This window comes from Pleurodeles waltl, chromosome 9 (genome assembly GCF_031143425.1).
Source record: "Pleurodeles waltl isolate 20211129_DDA chromosome 9, aPleWal1.hap1.20221129, whole genome shotgun sequence".
Classification (NCBI taxonomy): domain Eukaryota; kingdom Metazoa; phylum Chordata; class Amphibia; order Caudata; family Salamandridae; genus Pleurodeles; species Pleurodeles waltl.
The window spans coordinates 902,676,875-902,702,402 of NC_090448.1; the positions used below are offsets into that span (position 1 = coordinate 902,676,875).

The 25,528-nt window shown below is 43.9% G+C and overlaps 1 protein-coding gene across 3 annotated transcripts in view; it reads right to left on the bottom strand.

Moving 5' to 3' along the window:
• Positions 1-25,528, bottom strand: part of CLMN (calmin) — a 520,511-nt gene that overhangs the window by 435,814 nt on the left and 59,169 nt on the right. The window contains exon 1 of one of the 3 annotated variants that reach the window (XM_069208249.1): positions 7,336-7,435. The exons of the other annotated variants lie outside the window; for them this stretch is intronic. Within the exon in view, the coding sequence (XP_069064350.1) occupies positions 7,336-7,360 (25 nt within the window). The 5' untranslated portion in view covers positions 7,361-7,435. Of the gene's footprint in view, positions 1-7,335; positions 7,436-25,528 lie in introns of those variants that run through there. 3 annotated transcript variants of the gene reach the window in all.

Below are 25,528 nucleotides of genomic sequence, written 5' to 3' on the forward strand. Positions count from 1 at the left end.
TCATGTAGATATTGAAGAGGGTGGGGCTGAGGGAGCAGCCCTGGGGGATGTCGCAGATGATGCCTCTGGGTGCGGAGACGTAGGGAGGGAAGAGGACCTTCTGGGTTTGGCCGGAGAGGAAGTAGGAAATCCAGTTGAGTATTTTGTTTCGATGCAGATTATGTGGAGTCTGAAGATGAGAGTGTAGGGTTAGACAATGTTGAAGGCTGCAAATAAGTTGAGGCGGATGAGGGCATCTGCGGTTCCTTGGTTGACGAGGCATCTGTGGCTGCGATCAGCATGGTTTTGGTGCTGTGATTGGGCCAGAATCCAGATTGGGATGGGTCGAACAGGTTGTTGTGTTTGAGGTGGTCCGTGAGCTGGAGGTTGATGGCCTTTTCCAAGATCTTGGCGGGGAACGGGAGGAGCGAGATAGGGCAGTAGTTCTTGAGTTCACTGGCATCTGCTTAAGATTTCTTGAGGAAGGGCTTGACCCTGGCGTGCTTCCAGGAGCCGGAGACGGTGGATGTAGAAATGGAGGTGTTGAGGACTTCTGTGAGTGCGGCTCCAATGATTTCTCCTCCAAGGTTGTAGATCTGGTGTGGGCCGGGGTCTGCGGGGGATCCAGAGTGGATGGAAGCCATGGTGGAGAGAGTATGTCCTCGGTAGAAAGCTGCTTCAATTTGGTCATCCTGTGGGGGGGGTGGTAGGATGGACTGTGGAGGTGGTCGGGGACGGGGGGTTGAAACTGCTTGAATGTTGATTATCTTGGGGTGAAGTAGTCCGATAGTGTGTTGCAGAGGGCTTGAGGGGTAAATAGTGTTCTCTGTGGTGGCGGGGCAAGAGAATTCTCTAATGATGCAGAAGAGTTCTCTGGGATTGGTGCCTCCAGGCGGGTGGTGAGCACTTCTTTCTTGGTCTTTCTGAGTTGGAGGTGGTATCTTTTGAGGGCGGTCTTGAAGGTATTGAGGTTAGCGGTGGTGGTCTTGTTGGATCACGAGTACCTATCTACTCTCTTGCAGTGTTTCTTGAGGGTCTGAAGTTCTGATGTGAACAATTTGTTTTGCTTGGTGGGCTTGCTCCTGGCGGTTCTTTTTAGTGGGGCAATGGTGTCGGCATCTGAGGAGATCCAGTTGTAGACGTTTTGCACGCAGCATTCCAGGGTGTCTGCGGGGACTCGTCTGTATTCTTTGAGGGTGGTGATCCAAGGAGTTTCTGTGAAATGGCTCCAGTTGCGGTGGGGGAGGGTGGGTGGTTTCATCAGGAGTTCCAGTCGTCCCTCAATGGTGAAGTTGAAGATATTACCTTGGAGGTGTGGGAGAATTTGGCTATGTTGCTGCCCTGCACTTTGGGTGGGTGCGATGGCTAGTTGAGAGAGGCCGATGATGCTCATGTTGTAGAGGAGTGAGGTGGAGCTGGTGTAGTTCGGGTCTTCTAGTTGGAAGTTCAGACCCTTCAGGAAGATGAAGAGGCTGGAATTGATAGCCAGTTAGGCGATGCAGTCTGGGATGGAGTTGCTGAAGCTGTGTCAGGGGCCAGTGGGTCTGTAGGTGAGGGTTCCATTAGTAGTGGTTTTGGCGCTGTGTTTGATCTGGAAGTTGAGGTGTTCCATGATCTGTGTAGTTTTGTCATCTGTGGCGGTGCAATGGAGGAAGCCCTTGTGGATGATGGCAATGCCCCCACTGTGTCTGTTGGGGCGGTCGCAGTGAATCATCTTGTATCGGGGGAGTGGCGGTGGCGATTTTCTGGTGCAGAGTTGAGGGTGAACCAGGTTCCAGTGATGAACATGATGTCAGGCGCAAGGGTGGTGATGGTTCCAGATTCTTTGGCGTGCTTGCAGAGGGAAAGGACGTTGAGTAGAATGCAGTGGATTTGATTATTATGACTTGGTGTAAGCAGGGTGAAGGTTGCAGTGGTTTCATCGTTGGAGGAGAAGCAGCAGTTGTGGCAGGAAAAGGGGCCTATGGTGGTGAGGTGGTGGTGCAGTTGGGGTCTCGGGTTTTTGGCCTGAGTTCCTTGATTTTGTCCGATGAGTACCGTGCCGGGTTGCCGAACCAGGAGTCCTGGCACTGAGTGCAGTCCAGGCAAGGACGGGCGCAGACGGGCTTGACTTTGGTGCACCAGCTGCGCATTGACCATCATTAAGTAGGTGTTGGGGGGGGCGGGCGGGAGAAATCGCAGGAAGTGGGGGTGTCTGAGCTGGTGCACACAGGGGGGCAAAAAAGGGAAGAAGGAGGCTGTGGGGACCGGAAAGGGGCTAGCAGGCGGCAGCAGGGAGGATAGGCAGCAGATAGGGCAGGCAGGGCAGGCACTGGGCTGCAGGCGCTATGTAGTGCTATGGTGCAGTGTCCTGGCAGTGCCCTAGGAAGCACCAGAAAAGCAGGGAGGTGGGAAGGCCTGAAGGGGCTGGCTGCAGAAACAAGGCAGCAGCCTGGTCAGGCACTGATCTGTAGGCGCTATGAAGCGCTATTCAGCAGCCGTGCACAGAGACCATGGGGGAGCTGGAGGGCCACAGGAAAAGCATTTTTTGGCTTGCCTATAACTTTGGCGTTGTTTGGTGAATCTACATGAAATTGTGGGGGTGATTCATATTGCACATGGAACGTTTTGGAGTGATCTGTCAAGAGGGGGCTGAGAAAAGGGGGGGGGGAAAGCCTTAACCGATGAACAGAATTATACCAAATTTGGCAGAAAGCTAGATTTGGATCTGCACATTGTGCTTTTTGTTATTTGGTGTAAATTTGTTCAGAGGTTAATAATATAGTAAAGGGAAAATAAATGTGTATTTCTGGGTGGAGCCAAAGCACAGATGTCATGGTGAGATCTGATTGGCTGTCAGCACTTCAACCAGAAAGTGATGGCAGCCATCTTGGGACTAATATACATGATAGGACCTCATTGAAATGCATTGTAGTGAATGGCAGGTTTTGAGGGTCAAACAGGAGAATGTTTAAGGGGTGACAACAAATTTTAGTTACGACATAAATCATTTGTTGATGGTACCATGATAATTTTAGGAACTGCGGTGTGTTCTAAGGTGGTTTTACCCTGCTAGGATTTCATGTATTAGAGAGAACTTTTTTCTCATGATTTTCCCATAGAGCTAATGGAAGGTGCTCCAGAAGTTAAAATGAGAGCATATTTCCGGCAAATTTATGCTATCTTTTTCAGCCAAATGAGAACGAAGTTTGACATTCTCAGTAAAACGTACTTCCAACAGGAGCAGACTATCAGTTTATTCCGTTGTGTTCTAATGCAGCTTCCTTGAGTGTTCTAAAGAACAACGAGAGCGCTAACAGTTTTCCTTATGACAAAAGTGTCACACCTGAAGCCATCTTGATTGAATCAAACTGGTAAGACTTAAAACATTTAATTTAGAAAGGAACAAAACGAGGAGTTTCATTTGGTCATAGAAGTTATGGTTAGTGTTGTAGAAAGAAAAATTAAGACACATTTTAAGTGAGTTTTCAAATACGTTCCTCTTCTATTTCATTAAAACATACTGGCATGTACACTGAAACATGCACTTTAAGCACCAGCAGCAGACTGCTAGGTAACTCCCTGGTGATCAGCAACTAACAGCATTCTAATGAGCAACTAGAGTGCTAACATTCTGAATTGATGCCAAAAGTGTGGCATGTCTAAAAGCCATCTTGATGGAATCGAAGTGGAAAAGATATATAATTTTCTACTGAGGATACTACAGTAAATACAGAAATTAGGGAGCTAGGCCCTGCACCCAGTCACCCCCCACCCCACTGTGCATTGCGATGGGCATCTTTCTTAACATTAAGAAAACCCTAGACCCTAGAAATTCACTGAAAAAAACCAAAAGGTTGCAGGGATGTTATAGTTAGGAAATAGAATTTAAAAAAACAAAAAATGTACTAAAAAAATGAAAACGTTACAGAGATGTTATAGTTGGGCTCCAATTTTACACGCAAAATACCATAGAAATTCTGATGTTATAGAGTTATTTCAAGTAATTATAAGTCGTTACCTAAGGTAACTATCACTTGCTACCTTGCCATGCACTGTTTATTACCCGAGATATTACATCACTCATGACATCTTCTTTGACATAATTGATAATATCACTGTAACATGTGCAGTAAAATTATTGATGAGCAAAATGTGCATGGTGAGGGCCCGAGTTATAGTCCCCTTAGGGCACATAGGGCATGAGTTAAAGTTACTTGAAATAAATCTAACTATAACAGCTGAATTTCTTTGGTGTTGAGCATATACAATCTAAACCTAACTATCACGCTTTGTAGTGAATATAACATATATATCACAAAGACAGTGTTGTAAACTTCGCATGAACACCAAGGACTTGCATTACAGGACTGGCTTTCACTAAGAAAACAGATTTCTTTGTGAAATCCGGTCCTGGAATGCAAGTCCTTGGTGTTTGTGTGAAATTTACAACACTGTCTTTGTGATTTGTGTGGGATCCCCGCTCCCGCGACTCGCACAGGCCCCACGAGGTGAATGTAACCAGGCAGCATCGGGACACCTCGTTGTGCAAATATATATATATATATAAATAAAATAAAGGTTAAAGTGAATTTTTAGTTAGGTGAAAATTTCAGTGACAACATAAGGTTTGAAAACTTAAAAAACACAAAACACTGAAATTCACCAGTTATATTTATCTCTACAAACTATACTCGAAACCTAAGATTACTATAACTTATGCCTCCGCCGTGCACATTCTTGTCATCAAAGATGTAATTTCAGATATTGCAGTGATGCTATCAATGATGTCGTTGAACAGGTTATGAGTGATGTCATATGTGGGGAAGCCAAACTCCACCTTGCATGGCCGAAGGCCAGGCCCTGCGTCCAACACCCCTGCCGCCTCCACCCCTTACCTGGGGAAACAACCCTGCCCCCTTATATTTTGCTTAACTGGGAGAGGGGATTAAGTCCCTGAATCCTTTAATGTCTGCGTACAAAATTTTTCCTCATGTTGCATACAGCCAATCAAAGTCTTGCTCTCGGGAGGACCTTGGCCACATGGGAGCAACATGGTCCAAAGGTAAAAAAGCTCCTTGGGCCAATCAGAAGGCTCTAATTTTTAACAGGGGGTCCATTGAAGCCAACCGTCCAGATATACAAATATTTTTATCCCTTAATATCTCAAATACTACAGAACAGATTTACACTTAATTACAAAAAGTAAACTTTCTGTACCAAGATCTAGCTTCCTGGTGTAATTCAGTTCATCAGTTTTTGAGGTAGCGCTGTTAAAAAATAAGTCTATGGAAAATGAATGGGGTTTTTGTATTTTAGGGCCCCTTTTTTCTTGTCCCCCGCTTGACAGATCACCCCAAAACTTTCCATGAGTAACGTGACAAAAAGATGCACTTCTGGAAAGTTTTGCTTTCTTTCTGCTTCAAAGAAGATCAGCACTAGAACGCGAATTGTGACTAATGTTTATTCGAAGCAGGAAGAAAGTGTTGTTATATAAACGCAGTGGCGCGCGTCAGGTATCGGGCACCACCGGCGTTCAGGTGCTAAGTGACCACACCGAACGAGTGTGTATGTGTTTGTGTGTGTGTATATATATACACATACACACACACACACACACACATATATATATATCAAACATATAAAATGTGTTTGTGTCAACTCATAGTATGTATTATTGTGAAACATATTTCTTTTTCCTGTGAACATCAATAGTAACATTAAAATTGTTTTAAACAACAAGAAGTGATAAAAAAATCCATTCCTGTAATTTTAAACTAGCTCTATTAGCACCTGTAGCGATGATACCTTGTGTCAATTTACTACTCAAAACCAGGATGTCGCTTATAAAAATAGCACTATTAAAGAACCCTACGGTTTGAACTGCAACACTACTAATGGCATTTATATAATTTATAAACAATTCACAATCCTCATAACTTGATTGATTTGAGGTAAAAAAAAAGATGAAAAAACATTAGGTAATGCAGATCATACAATAGATGAGTACTACTCCTTTGTTCTATACAGTGAGGTGAGAGGTCAAGCAATGTTTGGGACAATATTGGAACTCTAGAAGAGTAACGTAAAAGTAAATGCTATTTCTACTGTAGGAGCCTAAACAGAATTAAAATGGAGTGAAAACACTGTTCATACAGTGTGGTTTAAATTTAAGGACATTAATATACAAGATCATGAAAACAGAAGACCTATTTCTTCAACATTATATGAAGAAAAGCCTAATTACTTTGTCAAGGACTAAACGTGGTCAATATATGAAGGCAAGCCTATTGGGTTTGTTAACAACAGTAAACTGTCTGTCACCCAGAGCTTTATTTTTTGGGGGGCCTAAAGGTGGGACCCCTAACCTCACCAGCCGGGTATGCTCATGCAGCCCCTATATTCTGGGGCTATGCAGGACCCAGTATCCATTTCATTTGTGCACCCACTGGGTGGGCGATACGGTTCTCTTCTCTCCAGGACCAAACCATAAAGTCTGTCCCTGGAGGTAGGATCCCCAGGAATTAAGCATCAGGCCCCAAGGCAAAAAGTTAGGCGGGGGGGGGGGGGGGGGCGGCATGTCCCCTCCCAAAATAAAAGAAATGTAAAACATATGCACCAACCCCACGTCACTGGCCCAGCCTGGGGGAAATTCAAAGAAATTCTGGGACCTGTCCTGTTTAAAAACATGTTTTATTGTGCGCAAAATATCACAAAAGCACGCTCTCTATGTAAAGATATAGCTTTCTGTCAAATTTGGTGTAATTCGGTTCTGCCGTTTTGGCTGTAGCACTACCTAAAATTCCCTTTGGAAACTGAATTGGTAAAAAAGCATTTTGAGATGCCCCCTTTCTCCAAAATGTGTTGTTCTACGCAAAATTTGTGACAACACTGACGTAGCCAGTGGGCTGGCAGTACTACATGCAAACCAGTAACGCAGATGAGGGCTGAATGAACAAGGGTTATGCGCAATAAAGTACGCGTCTGAAATCTGCACCAACAACTAATATTCTAAACCAAATCAAATTTCACCTTCTCTGCACATTTTTTCTCTTCGGTAAAACTATATATTGTGTTATATAAAGAAAATAAATAACACACAGTGTTAAATATTAAGTGAAAACAGCAGTGGTCCAAGCACTCAGCATAACCCATGACCCAGTATTAACAAAATGGCGTAATCTTACACATCAACAACATAGCCTCCTGCCCTCGTCGTTAAAAGCGCGGCTACAAAGAAACAGCTGCTGCCTGTCATAACAATTCACTATTTGTCTTCTGCAAATGTTCACCCAAAGTCCTGCTGAACGCTCAAACAGTGTTTCGATTCGATTGTTTGGTTTAGTAAATAGAAAAAAAAGAAACAAAATCTCCTACCCAGCAGTTCTTTCCTGTGTTCCATTGCTCCGCTGTGGGAATGTCGCCGAAGCTAGCAGTAAAATCCGTAATTAAAGACGGACCTGCCCGAAGTCAAGGTGTCACCAGCCTGAATGTAAATAAAAGGTGTGTTCAATATTGACGTCCACCTGTAAACGCAGGGCTGGTGGAACCCTGCCCATATGCCAGTGAGTGTATACCTACTGTGTGCTTAGTGGAACGGCCCACACCCAGAGGCCGACAGAGCAGACCTGCAGGAGAGGCACATGCATTATTCAATCACTGGCAAATGAAGTCATGTTTCCACGCGATACTGCAAAGACATCACCAAGGTTGGGTTATGTTCGCAGAATACATTGCTACTGTGCAATACTAGTTAAAACGAAACAAAAGAAAAGTTCAGATTTTCTTTTAACCAGTAAAAAAATTAAGCTCCTATTATTTTTTTTTTAATAATTGATTACATGCATACAACATATTCAGATGTATGGATCTGCTCCCCAGCAACTTCCTCCCTTCTTGATTCACACATCATTGCCCTACCCAAATCATCAATTATTGTCCCACCTGATTCTCCATCATTCCCAAACCCGATCGCTTGTCAATGCCTTACCTAATTCGTACATTATTACCCCATCTGAGTCAAATATCATTGCCCTACTTGAGTCACACATCATTGCCATACATAAGTCACAAATCATTGCGCTATCCGGAGCGCACATCATTGCCACATTGATCCACACATCCCTAACTAGTTCAATTGGCATCTCCTGACAGACTGAGCTGTAATTGTGCTACGGATTCATTAGTTGCTTTTTCTCCGATCCCCCAGTCATTGTTTGCTTGGTCTGTATCACCATTTCATATGTTTTCTTCACAGCAACTCAAGTGTGATTGAGCAACTAATTCACATGTGGACTCACTGATTTACCTGCTATTGTCCCACCGATTCTCACATCATTACCCCACAAAGTCGCATATCACCACCTAACTGATCTAACCATCATCCATGATCTGAACCTTCAAGTCGATCTGAATCCTGCCTACTGTTACCAGCGAATTTGATATGAATTTGGACGTGTTTTACTGGGGGTGCCTTGCTTTCCTGCGCCCTTTCCATGGTCTTAATATGATACCATCTTGATATGGTTAAGGATTCTTGTTTAACCTTATGATTGTATTTTTCACACATTGATCTTTAACATTATGTTTTTTTTTCTCAGTAATATCAAGAGGTAAACAAGTTGTCGCTCTGACAGGAGCATTTGGGCTCCAGTCTCTGTTATTACTTTGCCCCATGTTTTATTTCCTTAAAAGCCCCTAGTGTTTCAACAGTGGCAAACCTGCCACTATATGACAGGGTATTTAGTTCAAGAGAGGGCACATCTTTATCAACTGCTCAAGTCCCTTTCGGTTCTGTATCTATAGCCCTATATCTGCGCTCCCTTTTCTCTGTAAAATAACTGAAAAAGAATTTACTAAGCAGCAGACCTCTCACAATCTACTCAATCCTGTAAAATCCTGATTTCATTCACATCATAGCACAGGAACCGCTATTCTTGCTGAGGCAGATGTTCCTAGATTCAACCTAGACCAATGAGGGTCTGCAGCCTCAGTCTTACTTAATCTTTCGACACCCTTAGATACTTTGAACAATTGTTCAAAAGGTTACCTACTTGCAAGCCTTAAACTAGTCTTAATCCTTTCTTAATGACAGAATACAAATCATCCTCAGTTTCAGTCCAAGTCCCCCTCTGTTCCTCAGTGTTTCTCAGGGATCTCTGCTTTTCACATAGTCCGATGCTTTTTAATATTTACATGGTTCAACTCTTTACACCAGGCTTCTCCAACAAGTGATTTATGAGCTACTGGCAGCTCTTCAGCTAACTGTAAGTAGCTCTCCTGTGTGCACCTCAACCTACTGAATCAGAAACATTTGGTTGAATTAAAATATGTATGCCAAAACTTTGTGCATTTGCAGAACTCATGCCGATATTTGTAGAAAAATCGTTGAATTTACAAAATATATTTAAAGCTGATTTTTGAGTGATAAATCATGTGGGGAGACTCATTAGTGTTATTATAACATTCATGCAAGGGACACTGCAGCTGTGGCCGGCATGTATTACCTACATAGAGGAATTACAAATTGACAAAGTATTTTTTCAATTAGTGCACCCTGATGGACGCACTGAGATGATCACATCACTGCTGGTAATCTTGCGTATGGTTGTCACTAATATAATCTTGCCTGACGTGGTCACTATTACAACACTAATATTGCTCATGACAATTTTCAGTGAAGATAAGTAGGTCCTATTACACAAAAGGACGAAGACCCCTACTTTACACTGATCAGATCCTTTGGGTTTAAAACCTTGCCTAGTAAGGATGACACACCGACTGCTTCAGGACAATGTTACGTTCACCCCAAAATGCTTCTATGAATGCTCGTCAGCTCTAGTTACTTGGATGGGGTCTAACTGTCAAAAGCTCAACAATAACAAAACTGAAATTATTTTTATTGGTAATCGGCCCTCCTTCTATTCCCCCTCTGCTGGTCTTTTTGATCTAGAGTGCACTCCAGCTTCAATGGCCTCTGCTAAGAATCTGGGTGTCATTTTTTACAATAATCTCCCTTTTAAAATCCATATTTTTCAGGTTACTGCAAATTGTTTCAGAATCCTTCGTATGTTAAGGACATTTTTTCCACTTCTACCTACCACTACCTGTAAGACTATCATTAAGTCTCTTGTAACTTCCTGTTTGAACTATGATAACTAGCTAAACTTGTCTGAATCATATAACCCTCATTTGCCGGTGGCACACAATACAGCTACCTGATTAATCTCAATATATCTCCAAAACACTCCTACTCAAGCCATCGTATTAACCTTCATTGGCTTCCAATTTCCAAAAACTCCACCTTCAAAGCGATCTGCTTGGTTCACAAGGCTATTCATTACATTGGTCCTGCATACCTTAAACACAGATTGTATGTTTACAGTCCTTCGTGCTCTCCTCACTCATCCAGTCTTGAGCTCATTCAGATTCCTTGCATTAGGTGTTGTTCATCTGGAGCTTTTCTTTACACTAAATGCTCAAACTCTCTCCCTTGTCTTGTACACTAAATTCATATTGAACCTCTTTAGCCAATACCTTAAAGCCTGACTCTTTCCCCCAATTTTAACTACTTAGAGTGGATTATTTCCCTCAGGATTGACATTGACCCTATTAGTCCTAGGATGCCCTTTTGAACAGTAGTCACACTCTATAAAATCCTTCATTCATCATTCAGTGGTTTTCGTATCATGAAACTGATTTAAAATGGCATTGTTGCACAATAATACATCACTGTTCCCTGTGGCAGTCACATAACATTCTATCATTTAGGTACCTTGATGTTTTCAACATTGAAGGAATATCATGGAATTTCTACTTCCGATGACACTAAAATATAATTTACATAAAAACGGATGGATGCCAATTATTTACATGGTGTATAGTAACCTCTTTGACAATTGTGTCTTGCAGCTGTATTCTTGAATAAATGCATGCTGTTGTTAATCAGAATGGACACAAAATTTAAGAGTTTGCCTCACAAAAAGGAGAAAAAACAACAAACCTATTGTCCAATGATCTGTTTACGGAAAACAGATGTCTGGCATCTCGTGGCTCGCCCTATAAAACATAATCTGCTGCATAACTTGGAGAGTTTTTTCGGGGTTAGAGCATTTGGCCCAACTTTATTTGAAACAGCAACATAGAAACATGATTTTAAATAGATCCTCTGTGCTGTTCAAAATTCACACCCACACTTGGATGTGTGGCCTACTATTTTGAGAGACCACCATAATCCTTCAGACTCCGTATTTCCAGAGGGAACGAGACTTTAATGATCTTCTGGTCCAGCACCTAGACCTTTCGGACAATGTTATCACTCCTTTTTTTCCCTCATCCTGATTTTGATGGAGATGTCTCTGACTGGGTTGTCTGGTTGCACTTCAGCAAATGGATGACATGGCCTTAAGTTTTGTTGCGGAGCTTCTTGCTGGTGAGGATGGTGGTTTCCTCACACACCTGTTTGTTGGCATGGAAGTCATTGCCCAGTAGATCCTAGTGCTTTTATGTCATGAACTGAAAGGCCTTTATCATTGTCCTTGACCTCATGCGCTCCCTGTTGGGTGAGGCTGATAGAAGAGCAAATTATAATGAAATAAAAAAAAAAATCAAGGTCGAACGGGTTAAATGTTATTTGCTGCACATGGAGAGGAATGGAGCGACAGAAATTTCACAAACTGAAAATAGCTACCTTCAACTGTTGCTTACTGTAATTCAGGTACTTAAAGAGGTAACAATGCTGCTCAGATAATGTAAACATTCCCATGTGATGGCCTGGAGGAATGCCTTTGTCAGCAGCAGAAAACGCTGAACATTTAAAAAAGGGCAGATAGATAGTTTCCTTCTTTTTCATGATGTTTCTCGCTCGAAAAAATCACGTTCACCCACGCATACTGTTCTCAAAGCTCCGTTATTTCAAAAGGTCACTCAGACTTTAGAAGCATCACATACATATTGCATCTCTTCCTCAAGTTCCAGTCCTTGAATCCTAAAATGCATACGAACATAATACATATGAAATGTACTATAAAGTTGTATAGAGTTCTTTTATATATTTAATTTAGTAAACCCTGCCACATAATTTGATCAATTTTTGGATGCCTTCTTGGGTATCATAAGATGGCAGGGGTAAATGCGCTTGGAAAAATACTGGATAACACAAGTCCATAATACTTATTTAAGAAAAAAAAACAGTATCATTATACAAAGTTAAATGTGCAACACAGATTTACAATACTGCTCTCCATGTCACACATCACATAATAGGGCATAGTGGCTTGGAACCAGGATCTTATCAACAAAAAGAGGAAACCAGATTTCAGGCAAAGGAAACACCAAATTTGCAGAAGTAGTAGCAGAAATAGCAGCGGCTGAAATCCAGGAAAACCTTGCCTTTGCCCCAAAGCAAAATTCCTATAACTACAAAACAGTACTTAGTTGCTGCTCATGTCCAGTGCTGCCAAGAAAGAAACACCAATGGACCTGAGGGAGTCCATATTTACCAGATTTTAGTCCCTTTGACTTCTCATCTGCCTCCCAGATAAAACCACAATGACGTTTAGACCCCAGCAATTAAAGATTAGGCCAAATCAAACAGCTACTAATATCACCTACACAAAGGCCATTGTCTTAGAAGTAGCTAACCTAAGTCCACAAATTATACCAATGATATATAGTTGTACCTTCGAGTTCAGTCTCACTCTGTTATTCAGCATCTTAAACTCTCCCTCCGGAGGATCAATCAATGGATAACTAGTACATTTCTAAAATTAAATACAATCAAAACTGAGTTCAAGGTGCTTGACAATAAAAAAACCGAAAACAGCACCTTGGACTGTGTATGAAAGAAATAGCAGTTAATGTTTTATTTTCTCCATACTAGTGTAATGTGTTATGCTTTAAGCCTTTGGGATTGACCTAAAACGTCCTTGCTGTTACTCATTAGGCACTTTGCTAAAGCAACCAATGCCCATCACCCAATGTTCAACTTTTTTCCATGAGGGCTATACAATTAGCTATATACCAGATGACTTAAATCTGTTGTCTATATCATCCCTCAGATGTATAAAGAATGTGTTGCCTAGTTCATCAAGGATAGCGCTATGAGGTTTACCCAAATCCGTGCCTAACATAAACCTGGTGTTACCTGGTGAGTCCAGAAAGTTTCATATTAAGGCCCTCATTGAGTTTGGTGGACGAGAAAGCCAGTCTGCCAAACTCCCGACAGGGTGGCTCCCGCCGTAGTGGTGGCCACCCCACTAGACTTATTAGGAGTTTTCTGCTAGGCTGGCGGGCGGAGATCTTGGTTTCTGCCCACTGGCCTAGCAGAAAACAGATTACAGTATCGTCTCTGGCTCCTAATCGAGCCTGCGGCAATGCTGTAGCCACAAGGTGCACCAGCACCGTTGCAATGTTCACTGTCTGCACAGCAGACAGTGAATATTGCGACGTTGCTGGGCAGGGGGACCCCTGCACTGCCCATGCCAAGTGCAGGGGCCCCCCTGTGGCACCCTGTGCTCCGCCAGCCTTTTCAAAGGTTGGTGGAGAATAAGGTCGTAATCTGCAGGGCAGCGCTGCATGCAGCACTGCCCTGGGGGATAACGGTCTCCGCCACCGCCAGGCCGTCGGGCTCACTGATCCGACGGTGCTGGTGGAACCCTGTTGGTCTTACTTCCTAGGTCTTTATGTAGGCATGGTTTGTAGGGAGAGAGATTCTGAGACATGGAGCACCACATTTTTTCGTTTTGGTAACTCTGCTGTGAATAAGTCTCCCTAATGGAGTCTCACCCACTGTACATGACCGTTAAACATGAATTTGAGTAGTAGCTGTCATTGGCTACTTTTTAGGATCAGCTGCTGTGTACAACCATGGAAAAAGGGCTCTGAGCAGGTTACGTACAACATGGTATTCCTGCAAGGAAGCTAGGAGAGGGACTGCTTGTCTGACTGAGGGTGGCTTCTGCTGACAGTTTGCTAACTGCTAGACTCAGAATATATTGGTTGTGACCTGACATATCCTTAAACTTCAATTAGGAATCGAAGAAGAAATAGCTTCTTTCTCCTTAGCTAAAACATAAAATCTGATGTGTTTAAACAGTTTTAATACTTTGGGTAAGAGGTGCCTAACATATAACGTTTAATCTGCACAATGTAAGGAAATCATTCACTTGATTGTTCTTGTGAATTTTAGGGCCTCAAGTACATATCTAGAGTCAATTTCACTCGGTTTGTATTTCGGTATGCATTTATATAATTGAACATAATTCCCTGTGCCATCCTTAAAAGAATTCATGCTTTTAAACTACCCTGTTGGGCCAGTTAATTACTTTGCTGGCCAGCTGGCAGCTCAAAGCTCTCCATTCATCAATAAACCCATTCTGTGATATTATCCTTCTTAAGGGAGAAGGGTGAGGAAGGGAGAGCGGGCAGACCTCTGGCTTCACTACAAGGTTGTTTTAGTGATGCTTGGAGAGAAAGGGGCGGTGTCTCAGTTTTCCTTCAAACTGCCATTTTTAGGGATCAGCCTGCGAGTGTATGCGCTAGTGCATGCGTCTCGCTTGAGAGACTCTGTTGTGTACAGTAAAGGGCTTGGATCCCACCTGTTGCTTACCATTTTCTGGCTTGAGGAGCACTCTTCTTTAAAGCCTGTAATTTGTCAGTGCAGGCCAAGCATCATTACATTCCTCTGTGTGGAGCAGGAACCAAGCACTGATGGATTGAACTTAACCAGTGCCCGTCTGCTGCTCCCAATGTGACTGAGATACTATTTTGTTCTTTTTAACGTCTAGTGCCCTGCAAACAGGAGGCTTGTGACTGCCAACAAAGTGCCCAGCAGGACAAACAAAACTGCACAGTTTTAACCTTTATTGTTAACTTTCTTTTATTTTGCCAAGTCGTCTTTACCCACTTTGCACTCATGTTCTCTTTTGTTTTTGCTTGTGGGCGCTGGTCTCAAAATATGACGATTATCTTGCTCTAAATATTGCAAAGCAACAAGGTTTCTTTATTATGTGTAATTTCTAAAATGGTGCCTTCACACAATTGTGCAGTACACCGCAATCAATCCCACTCCAACTTGCCCCACTACAATCCCCCCACCTCACCCCACACCAAACCACCCCACTACAATCCGAACCACTCACCCCAATTCAATCTACTCTAACCCACCCCACTTTCATCCTCTCACCCCAATCTAATCTGCCCTACTCTAATCTAAACCAATCTGCACCACTCTAAAACAATCTGTCCCACTCAAGTAAAAAAGAATCTGGCCCACTCCAATCTGCCCTAGTCCAATCCAAAACAATATGCCCCACTCCAATCCAAAACAATATGCCCCACTCCCATCTATCCTACTCCAATCTGCCCCACTCCAATCTAAAACAATCTGCCCCCCACTACAATCCAAATCAATCTTCTCCACTCCAGTCGAAAACTTCTGCCCCACTCCAGTCCACCTCACTCCAATCTGCCCTACTTTATTTCATAACAACCTCCCCCACTCCAATTCGCCCCACTCCAATCTGCCCCACTCCAGTCCAAAACAATAAGCCCTACTCAATACAAAACAATATGCACTTCTCCAAACCAAAACAATCTGCCCCACTCTAATGTGCCTCACTGCTGTTCAAAACAGTGTACCCTACTCCAATCCAAAACAATCTGCCGTACTCCAATTTGCCTTGCTCCAATCTGACCCACTTTAATCCAAAACAATCTGCCCACTCCAATCTGCCCCACTCCAATCCAAAACAATACGCCCCACTCCAATCCACCTCACCCTAATCCAATCCACCCCACTTCATCCCAATTCACTCAACTCCAATCCACCCCACTCCCATCCAATCCACCCCACACCAACCCAATTCACCCAATTCCAATCCAATCAACCCCACTCCAAACCACACTAATACAATCTGTCCCACTCCAATCTGCCCCACTCCAATCCAAACCAATCTGCCCCACTCCATCCTGCCCCAATCCAAACCAAAACAATCTGTCCCAATCCAATCCAAAATAATCTGTCCTCCATCAAACCAAAACAATATGCTCATTCCCCATCCCACCTGCCCCACTCCAATCCCAAAACAACCCACTCCAATCCAGCAATCTGCCCCACGCCAATTCACCCCACTCCAATCCAGTCCACCTCACTCCAATTAACGCCACCCTACTCCAATCCACCCCACTAAAATGGCGTCCACCCCACACCAATCCAATACACGCCACCCCAATCCAACCACTGTCCAATTTAAAACACCGAACCCCAAATCCAATCCACCCCACCTCAGTCCAAGCCACTCCACTCCAGTCCCTCCCACTCTAGTCTAATCCAGCTCACTCCAATCCAACCCAATTCACCCTCTCCAGTCAAGTGCACCACTACCCAATCCACTTCACTCTCATCCACCCACACGATCCCAAGCTGTCCCACTACAATACAATTCACTTTAAGCCGTCCCACTCCAGTCCAATCCAGTCCACATTAATCCATCCTACTCTAGTCCAAACCATCCCACTCCAAACCACCTTAATTTACCCCACTCCAATCCAGTCCACCCCTCTTCATTCAATCCACCCCACACCAATCCAATGCACCCCACACAATCCAATGCACTCCATTCCAACCCAATGCACCCCACTTCAATCCAATCCACTCCACCACACTCCATCTACTGCAATCCATCCCACCCCAATCCACCACCCTCATTCCAATCCACCTCACTCCAATCCACTCCATTCCAGTCCATCCCACTCCACCCCAATCCGACCCACCCCAAGTCAATCCACCCCAGTCCACCTCACTCCAGTACACCACAATTCACTCTACTCCAATCCACCTCATCTCACCCCACTCCAATCCACCCGAGTCCAATCCACCCCACTACAGTCCACCGACTCAATCAGTCCACCCCACTCAATCCAATCCACCCCACTCCAATCCACTCCATTCCATTCCACCCCCCTCCATCGCAATCCAGTCCACTCCAGTCCAGGGCTCCAGTCCAATCCAGCCCCACACCAAACTAATCTACCCCACTTGCTCCACCCCAATTCAATCCACCTCAATCCACCCAGTACAAACCAATTCATCCAGTCCACGGCACCCCAATTCACCTCATTTCAGTCCAATCCACACCACACAAATCCAATTCAGGCCACCCCACTATAATCCACCCCATTACAATCCACCCCACCCCAGTTCAGTCCACCCCACTCCAATCCATCCACCCTAGTCTAATCCAATCCCCCACCTTAATGCAATAAACCCAACCCCACCCCACTCCACCCCACTCCAATCCAACACACCCCCCCAATCTAATCCACCTCAACCCACTTTAATCCAATCCAGTCCATCCCACTGAAGCCCACCACACCCCAATCCAATCACCCCACTCCAATCCACCCCACCCCAGTCCACCACAGTCACTCCAGTCCACCACACTCTACTCCAATCCACCTCACTGTATCCAAATCTAATCCACCCCACTCCATCCCAGTTTGGTCTGCCCCACTCCAATCCAATCCAATCCATCGAGCCCACCCCGCTCCAATCCAATCCAATCCACCCCACTCCACCCTACTCCAATCCACCTCATCCTTAGCACTTCAATCCAACCCACCCACCTCATTTCAATCGACCCCACTCCTGTTGCGCTGCGGCCACGAGTACGGGCCGCGGCGGCGCAACCCCTAGAGACCGCGGCAGCCCTTTTCTCTGGCCGCGGATTCCTGGGCAAACGCGGCAGAACAGGAGACCCCGTATCGGGTCACGGTCCTTGCCGCGCTCAGCGCGCAAAGTATAAAAGGCGCACTTGGGATTCCCGGGACCCCCTCCTTTCCACCACTTACCGGTCACGCAGTCAAAGGCCGGATGCCTGCACATGATTAGTTTTTATGCATGCTTTTCCCCTTCCCAGCATGCTGTTCACTTCCTCTCTTCCCTGCATGCATTGTTTCTCTTTTTCAGGCGCATGTTTTCTATTTTAAGTTATGACCTTTTCCCCAATCCAAGATGGTGGTATTACTACTTCCTGTTTTCCACTTCCTGTCTAGGGGTATATAAGGGGAATCTATCTTTTTTCTCATTGCGTTGCAACACTCCTGTGGTGGTAGTCACGCTCCGGCTGGTTTCCTCTTGTGGCGCCAGTTGTTCTTGATCGGTCTTCTGTCTCCAGAACTCATGAATTCCAGAATCTTGAGTCCTAACGTCCTTGTGTCCTCCTTCTGTTTTCAGGGAGTTCCTGTTGGAGTTTTTTTTTACCCTTTTGGGGTTTTTCCTCTGGGACTCCTTCTGGAGGGCACGGACTGTAGTGGCTTACTATTGTCAAACAGCACATGGCTACCGGAAGGGGTCGCCCCTACCTCGGCCAGAGCAGGACTTACAGGAACCGGGCCGCTCACCACCCCTCTCCAACCTCGACGGTAAACCCAGGGTGAATCGTGACAACTCCAATCCACCCCACCCAATCCACTCAATTCACCTCACTCTACCCAAATCCAATCCATCCCACTCTACTCCAATCCAATCCACCCCACTAACCAAATTCTTTCCAACCCACTCCACCCTATTATACCCCACTCCACGACACACTCTGCCACTGAACTCTACTCCTCTCTACTCAGATCTGCAACATTCTACTCCCCCTACTTCACTCTGTAACACTCCAACAAATCCACTCTACTCCTCCGCTCCACGCTGACACTTCACTAACTTTTATCCATGCTGAACAGCAGCCACACTGGTGTACAACATGGCAAAACACATTGCCAAAGCCAATACCTCTTGTATAGGCGAGACCTATTGGCTTTGCCAGTGCTTGTTATTGAATGCTGTCTAAGGGGGTTAAACATCCAATTGGCTGTTCCCTAGAATGGCTAGTCTGAGGGGTCATGTGACATAGCTGAACCAAGTAAGGACTCTCACTTTCTACAGCACTCCACCTCCATGTTTAAACCCATGGTCTTGGAAGAGCAACTAAGATGGAAAAGCACCACAGAAGAACTCACAGAAGTCACACCAGATCCCTTCCTGGAGTGTGGGGGACCCACTTCTTGTGTGTGGTGGACCCAGTAACCAATTGAAAAATTGGTTGGAATTGGTATCCAGAACTAGTGACACTAGCTCAACGATTCCTCTCAGTAGCAAGTTTGAGTGGACTTGCTGCCGAACGTGAAGTAAGGTGGTTCCTTTGGACTTCTGTCTGTGGATGCCCAGGAATAAGATGCCAGAAATCTGATATGTGAGGCTAGCAGTAGGGATCAGGATAGATGGGGGATTAAGAGATCCAGAACAGACCATTTTTAAACAGAGGTGAAAGATACAGCAAGGATGACAAAGACATGATGTGAGTGAATGGAGAAGGTGACGGATGAACATGTAGAGGCTGACGCTGCAAGACCGTCGGAAGGTTTCAGATCAGAAACAAGAGAAATACTAATGAGAGATCAGGAGAAGCCGGGGGTTGGTTATGTCATCCAGGTTACCTTAAGAAGCGACAGCAAGACAATGAAAGTTCTAAATTTCTGAGCCATGAATAGAATTGCCACTGGCATTCCCAGCAACTTTGTAGGTTTTCTTCCATCATTCGATCCCATTTTCCCTTTTCCCCTCAGGACTATGTTTTAATTGATGACTTTTCCCCCTTTCACCTTTCCCATCTTTTATGGCTGGTGCTCTGCAAATGTGTGGCTGGTGTTATTCAAAAGACTGATAGGGTTCCTTCAACTCTCTGGAATCGTCAATTGCCCTGCTCAGAGGAGCGTCAGGTAAGCCAAACATAGGGGGCTTTGTGGTAACAGAATTTAGTGGTCATGCTAAATAAAATATTGCCATTGATGTCTGTTACATACTAACGTCTAATGGTTCACATGGCATGAGAAGCCTGCACCTTATCTGAAAACTAAGATATTCGCAGTGTTGCAATACCTGCTAATACTGAGCCATTGGCCATTATCCAGTATTGTCCTCAGTCTCTCAAATCCCAGTTTCACAAAGTGTGAGTGCTTTGCAGGGTTATTCACTTTCTGCTTGCCTTTTCTTTCCACATACAAGACCAATGGGTGTACCTTGGAAATCATTGTCACAACTTTGTATCAGAATCCTGATTTATGAGACAGGCGTTACAGGATTTTCCTGGACACACAAGCACACTTAAAGTGGCAGAAGTCCTTGGGTGTTTGGGGTGTCCAGGCAGGAAGAGTGATTTGCTTTGAGGAGCATGTGGTGCTACTGCAGGAAGACCCTAAGTCAGGAAACTACTAAGCACTGGGCAGAGCCCTTTCAGAGAGATACTGCTGCAAAAGAGGGTAAGCAGCAAGGCCAAGGGCTGTGAAAAACCATAAAGAAGTAAACAAGATCACTTTTAATGTCTGGAGCATGCTACGAAGGAGCACAACAAAGGAAATCTTATACAAATTAAGGGACCAGCATATCTTAAATGGAAAAGCTCACTTGTGGACGGGCTTTCTTCATGTCCCTGTCTGTTTCTTGATGCATGTTGTTCCCAAAGCTTAAGTTAATTGTGAACACTAGTTTATCTGATAGTCCCTGGGAAGTGCTGATGACCCGAAGCATCAAGTGCTTTATTCCATACTTAACTAGTCTCCATTAGAGGCAGGGGACTGTCATTCTGTTTTCATCTGGGGCTCCCCAAAGCCTGCCTGCCTGGAGTGTGTCCATGAGGAGAGTCCATTTTGGTGAATTGAGCAACGTGACTCATTCCCCCACTCTTGGTGCCCAGGAGCTGGAACCATGTGACTTCCTCAGCTGCATAGCCATATGCTAGGGTGGTGGAGAAAGAAGGAGAACACATGGTGCAGGAGCCTGCTGAGTTGTCCTCCTCCGTTATATGTATGTCCCCAGGAAGGCTGGGTCCCCTGCGAGGGGCTACACACCTGTTCCAGGCTTGCTAAACTGGGAAATCAAACAATAATCCACTCTTGCCCATAGACGCATCAAGGGAAACACTGCAGACCGAAGACACCTCATAAGGTTTTTGATCAGTCTGAAATTTTGCAAATTTTCTGTTGTAGAGCTGCAGAAGGGAAGGACATCACCAAAAGGGCTTTAATGTGTTGGGGCAGCAGAGCAGACCCTAACAAGAAGCAAACACGCTTTCTAAAAAAAAATTTTTTTAAAAGGCCTCGAAGGATTCCCTGAACTGTTTATTGAATTAGTGACCCCAGAAGAGGTATAAGCAGTATGTCTGTACTCCTGGGGCTTAACGTTTAGTATGCCAAAGGAGTACATGGGATCCACTGAGTTGCAAGTTCTGGGAGGTTGCTAAGTAAGCTAGTTCAATAGTAGAAATAATGAATTACTAAAATGTTTGCTTTATTATGTTGTATATCATTGAAGAAGTGTCACATCCAGTAGGCTCAGCTCCTTAACAGGGGAAGGCAAAATAGCGTTTTATTTGTGGGAGTGCACTGTGAATTCCATGCATATTGAAATGGTTGATTTCTGTTGCAAATTGTAGTGTGAATACCCAGTGAGTATTGTTTGTTTCAATGTTGAATTTTGTGTTTCAGGCCCTCGTTAACACACTGAGTAAGTCATACACTGCCCTCCTTATTACCACAAGAGCCAAGTGGAAGGAGGAGAAATATGTTCCCAGTTTGAGGAACTGCATTAAGGGAGGGGGTAGGGCGAGGGTACAGGACACCAAAAGTAAAAGACCCCAGTTGTTACAATTGGGGCCCAGTAACTGGTTGTCCCGAAACCCTCAGAGCTAGATTTCTCACATGGAGAAATTGTAAACATGTTTTTGTGTGATTTTTTAGCACTAATTGAATTGTTTGGGAAAGTCTCACATTGGATTACAGTTTGCACAAGGAGAAACTTTCACACTCACCTGCATTAGAGACACTGACTCAATACCTGACCTACCAAGTCCATTTTGCACTCTATTGTCAGCCGATAATATAATGTTTCCACATTCTGAGGGCCTGTAACAATCTTGGCATAAAGGAAGTACTATTGTTGCCTGTGTATTGGCATAGGATGCCTTTGGGAACCCCCTCACCTGATTTCTTTTCTCCTATTGCAAAGGATTCTTTCATGATAAATGGTCTGATTTAGATTTCAGCTGACAGGTTACCCAGTCAAAACGGTGATAAATATCCTGTCTGCTGAAATCCCATTCTTTCCTATGAGACTTATATTTTGGTGGATGGGATATCCGTCACCGTTGTGACGGAGTAACCCGTTTGCCAAAATCTAAATCAGGCCCAAAGTCATTTTCCGCTCTCCACAGGCTGAATCTTTAAGGAAAAAGAGTATCTCTTGCACTGCATCAAAAGACAATTGAGGATGCATCCCATGCACAATCCTAAATGGTCATATCTATTTTTGTCAGTGAGATATTGCTGGTTTTAACTCACCAAACTGGAGCATGTCACAATTTCACCTATTGACCTATAGCATCAAGCTGAAGAAATTCCTACCATTTATTGTTGTTTATTGTCAGAAGATAAAAGGAGGGCCATTGGCATTTATCTTTATTCCTCTATCATTATTTTGTGGCTTTCATGATCAATAATGGTGCCTCCTCACTAACAACAAATTCTGTGATATATTCTATTTCATATTTTTTTCCATTCATTTTCTGTCCCTATATCCACTCTATAAGGCCTCTAGGTGTCAGATGTCTATCTCTTTTTTGTATTGTAAAAGCTCGATGGTTATTTGTTTTACTGAACCAATGCCCTCACATGGGCTGAAGTTGTAGGTGCAAAGCTGAAAGTATTTTTTGCTACATGGTATTTACATCCGAGAGGAATGACATATATATTGCCATTTGCCTTGCCAAAATTCAGCTTTTCTCTTTTCTCCAAGTCAATTTTGCCTTGGCCAACATGAGATTCTTAATTGTGTAACAGATAATGGTGAAATTATCGACTTGATCAGTTTCACTGTATAGTCATGTTGTCAGCAAAGAGTTAGCTTTTAGTTTCTAATTTGGCAGCCCTGAACCCTCAAATCTACCCTGATAGCTATAGTCAAAGGATCCAGTGTGGAAGCAAGAAGGAGCTTCAATTGAGGCAATCAGGTTTCCTGCTCTTAGACACACTTCCAGAAGCAGATTGACAGGGTTGGACTGGGGAACCAAAAGCAGCCCTGGCACAAATGTTCTAATAAGCCCTGCTCTCTCATCTTATCGCACTTTTGTTCTTTTCCATTCATCCATTCTCCCTCTCCTCCCTTTCTGATCACTTTCTACATCCCGATCCTTTTCTCTCTCTCTCTTGAAGCCTCCCTGTGCCTGCTGCAATTTACCGCGGGGATCTGGGGAAAGCGGCAGAGTCACCAGGATGGGACCTGGGCTACATGAGCTCCATCCCACCAGGGACATGCCTGATGATAAAAGATATGCTGGCCCTGCTGATAGCACACAGTAGGTTTGATTTTGTGTTTTTGAAGTGATTTTGATGAAATACCGTGGGCCACCAAAAAACTAAAATGAAGCAAGCTAAGCTAGAATTCCTCAACAGCAGCAGGAGGGATACATCAGCGCCAAGCGATTATTCTATTTTCAGCTACTGCAGGATAATAGCATAGTAGGCAAAACCACTCACAATCACAATGAGAAAAAAAAGACGTTTTAAGTGTTGTTTTTAATAGCATTTCAAATATAAGTATCGCATATTTTAAATTGTACCCATTTATAAGTATTCTGCGCGTGTGTACGTTTAAAAGGCGGGCTGCAGGATCATACAGATTTTAACTAAATCACAAAACATCACCATGGAACAAAACAAAAGAAACTCGCTCTCCATGTTCCATTCTTCTCTCCCTCACTTCCATTATGTGCAGATGTAACCGCAAACTTCGGAGGCCTGGCTTAGACCACCTCTTGCGGTCTCGTGTTTTCTAAATAATTCATAACAACATTAATACATATATCCATAAATACAGGGACATTCAGTCAACCCAATTGATCCACTGGTATGCTCAAGTGTCATTCACATTTCACTTTACGTCACCAAAGCACTTGATATGGGAGATTAGATTCGCTCACTTCATCCATTTGCTCTCTGCTCTCTTGTAATGCGTGTGATGGCATTTTGCCTTTTCACAAGTTCACAGTCATCTGAGAAGGAATACTTTGGCTGCTGAGCCAAACTTTTAATAAAATATTATGGAATTTGTTATTCTATACTGCAAATATTTTCAAAATAAAAAGCAATGCACATTTCACAAAGCCAGACCGATTGGCTTTGCTTGTCTAAAGCATATGGTTTCTACAATCTGTGTTTCTCCTTCATGCCTGTCCTCTCTGGCCCCACTGTGGTCTGCCACTCCAATCTTTGCACACTATACTTCTCTTCATTTCCCATTGCAATTTCTCTACTAGATATAGACAGCCAACGGGTTTCATTCCCATCTCTCTCTTCGTTTTTGATCTTTATTATTGAATTGGTCTTCTCTCCCAACGTTTAAGACCACGTACTCCTTTTATATTCACAGGTAACTTTTCTTGGGGTGATCCTCTCCTAATATTAAGATGTTCTACACTCTCTTTCCTCTTAGGGGATTCATTTACCTCAACTGTGTCTCAATGTACATGTCTCCTGTTCCCATCATTCTACCCATCTTTCTCAACACACATTAAATAGCTTTGTTTTTGAACCACAGGTTTTGTCTATTCCTTAGTCCTCCAAAATCTCCCTTTCTTCTCCTACCTCTTGAACGTTAAGTCTTGTCTCTTCTTCATTCTCCCTATGCTCTTTTTTGCCTTTCCTCTGCCCACAAGCATGTGCATCCCCTTTCTAGTCCATGTGCAAGCCTCCTTTGCTCTCCTTCATCACAAGTACTGGTCTCCTCTCAATGTAATCATGCATGGGCCTTTCCTCTTACACTCACAAATCTAATAATTTCTTTACCACCTCTCCCCTTGTGTGAAACTCATATTCTTTTCTCTCCCATGTTTATCCTGTGAGCTCTAGAGCAAACTGTTTCCACTTTCAATGAATATCTTCCATTTCCCCACTCACGTCTTATGCATGATTCTTACCCCTACATTCATTTCCTCATGCAGGTCTATCTAGCTTACTCACACAGGCACCTCCCTTCATCCTGTGTTCACACCCCCACTTAGCCTTACCATCACCTGTCATTCATAATGAGACTTATGCCGTCATTTCGACTTTGGCAGATGGCCAATAGGTCTGGTAGGGTGGCAGATTCCTGCCTGCCTGGCTCTGTATGATGCAAATGGAACTTATACTGTGATGGTTCCTTCCCCAACACTGAGAGTTTGCTGAGCAAGTACCATGTTCAAAGAGCCCACTCGACAAACTTTATATTGCGAAAATAAACTCCAAATGTGGTTCTTTTCTCCCTTTGCCTAGTGAAGATTCTAAATTTTTCCTACTTGTGTCTAAAACGCCTCACATGACAAACACCAGCAGGAAAAACGGGTTGTGGTCGCCCTGTCCTTATTGTATAGTTTCTAGTGGGATAACCGTCACTGTGACATGGTAGCCTTGTGGTGGACGAGCTGCCGAGTCAGAGGCTAATACAAATCCAGCACAGGGTCTGTCAGTGTAAATATAGTGATTATCCAGA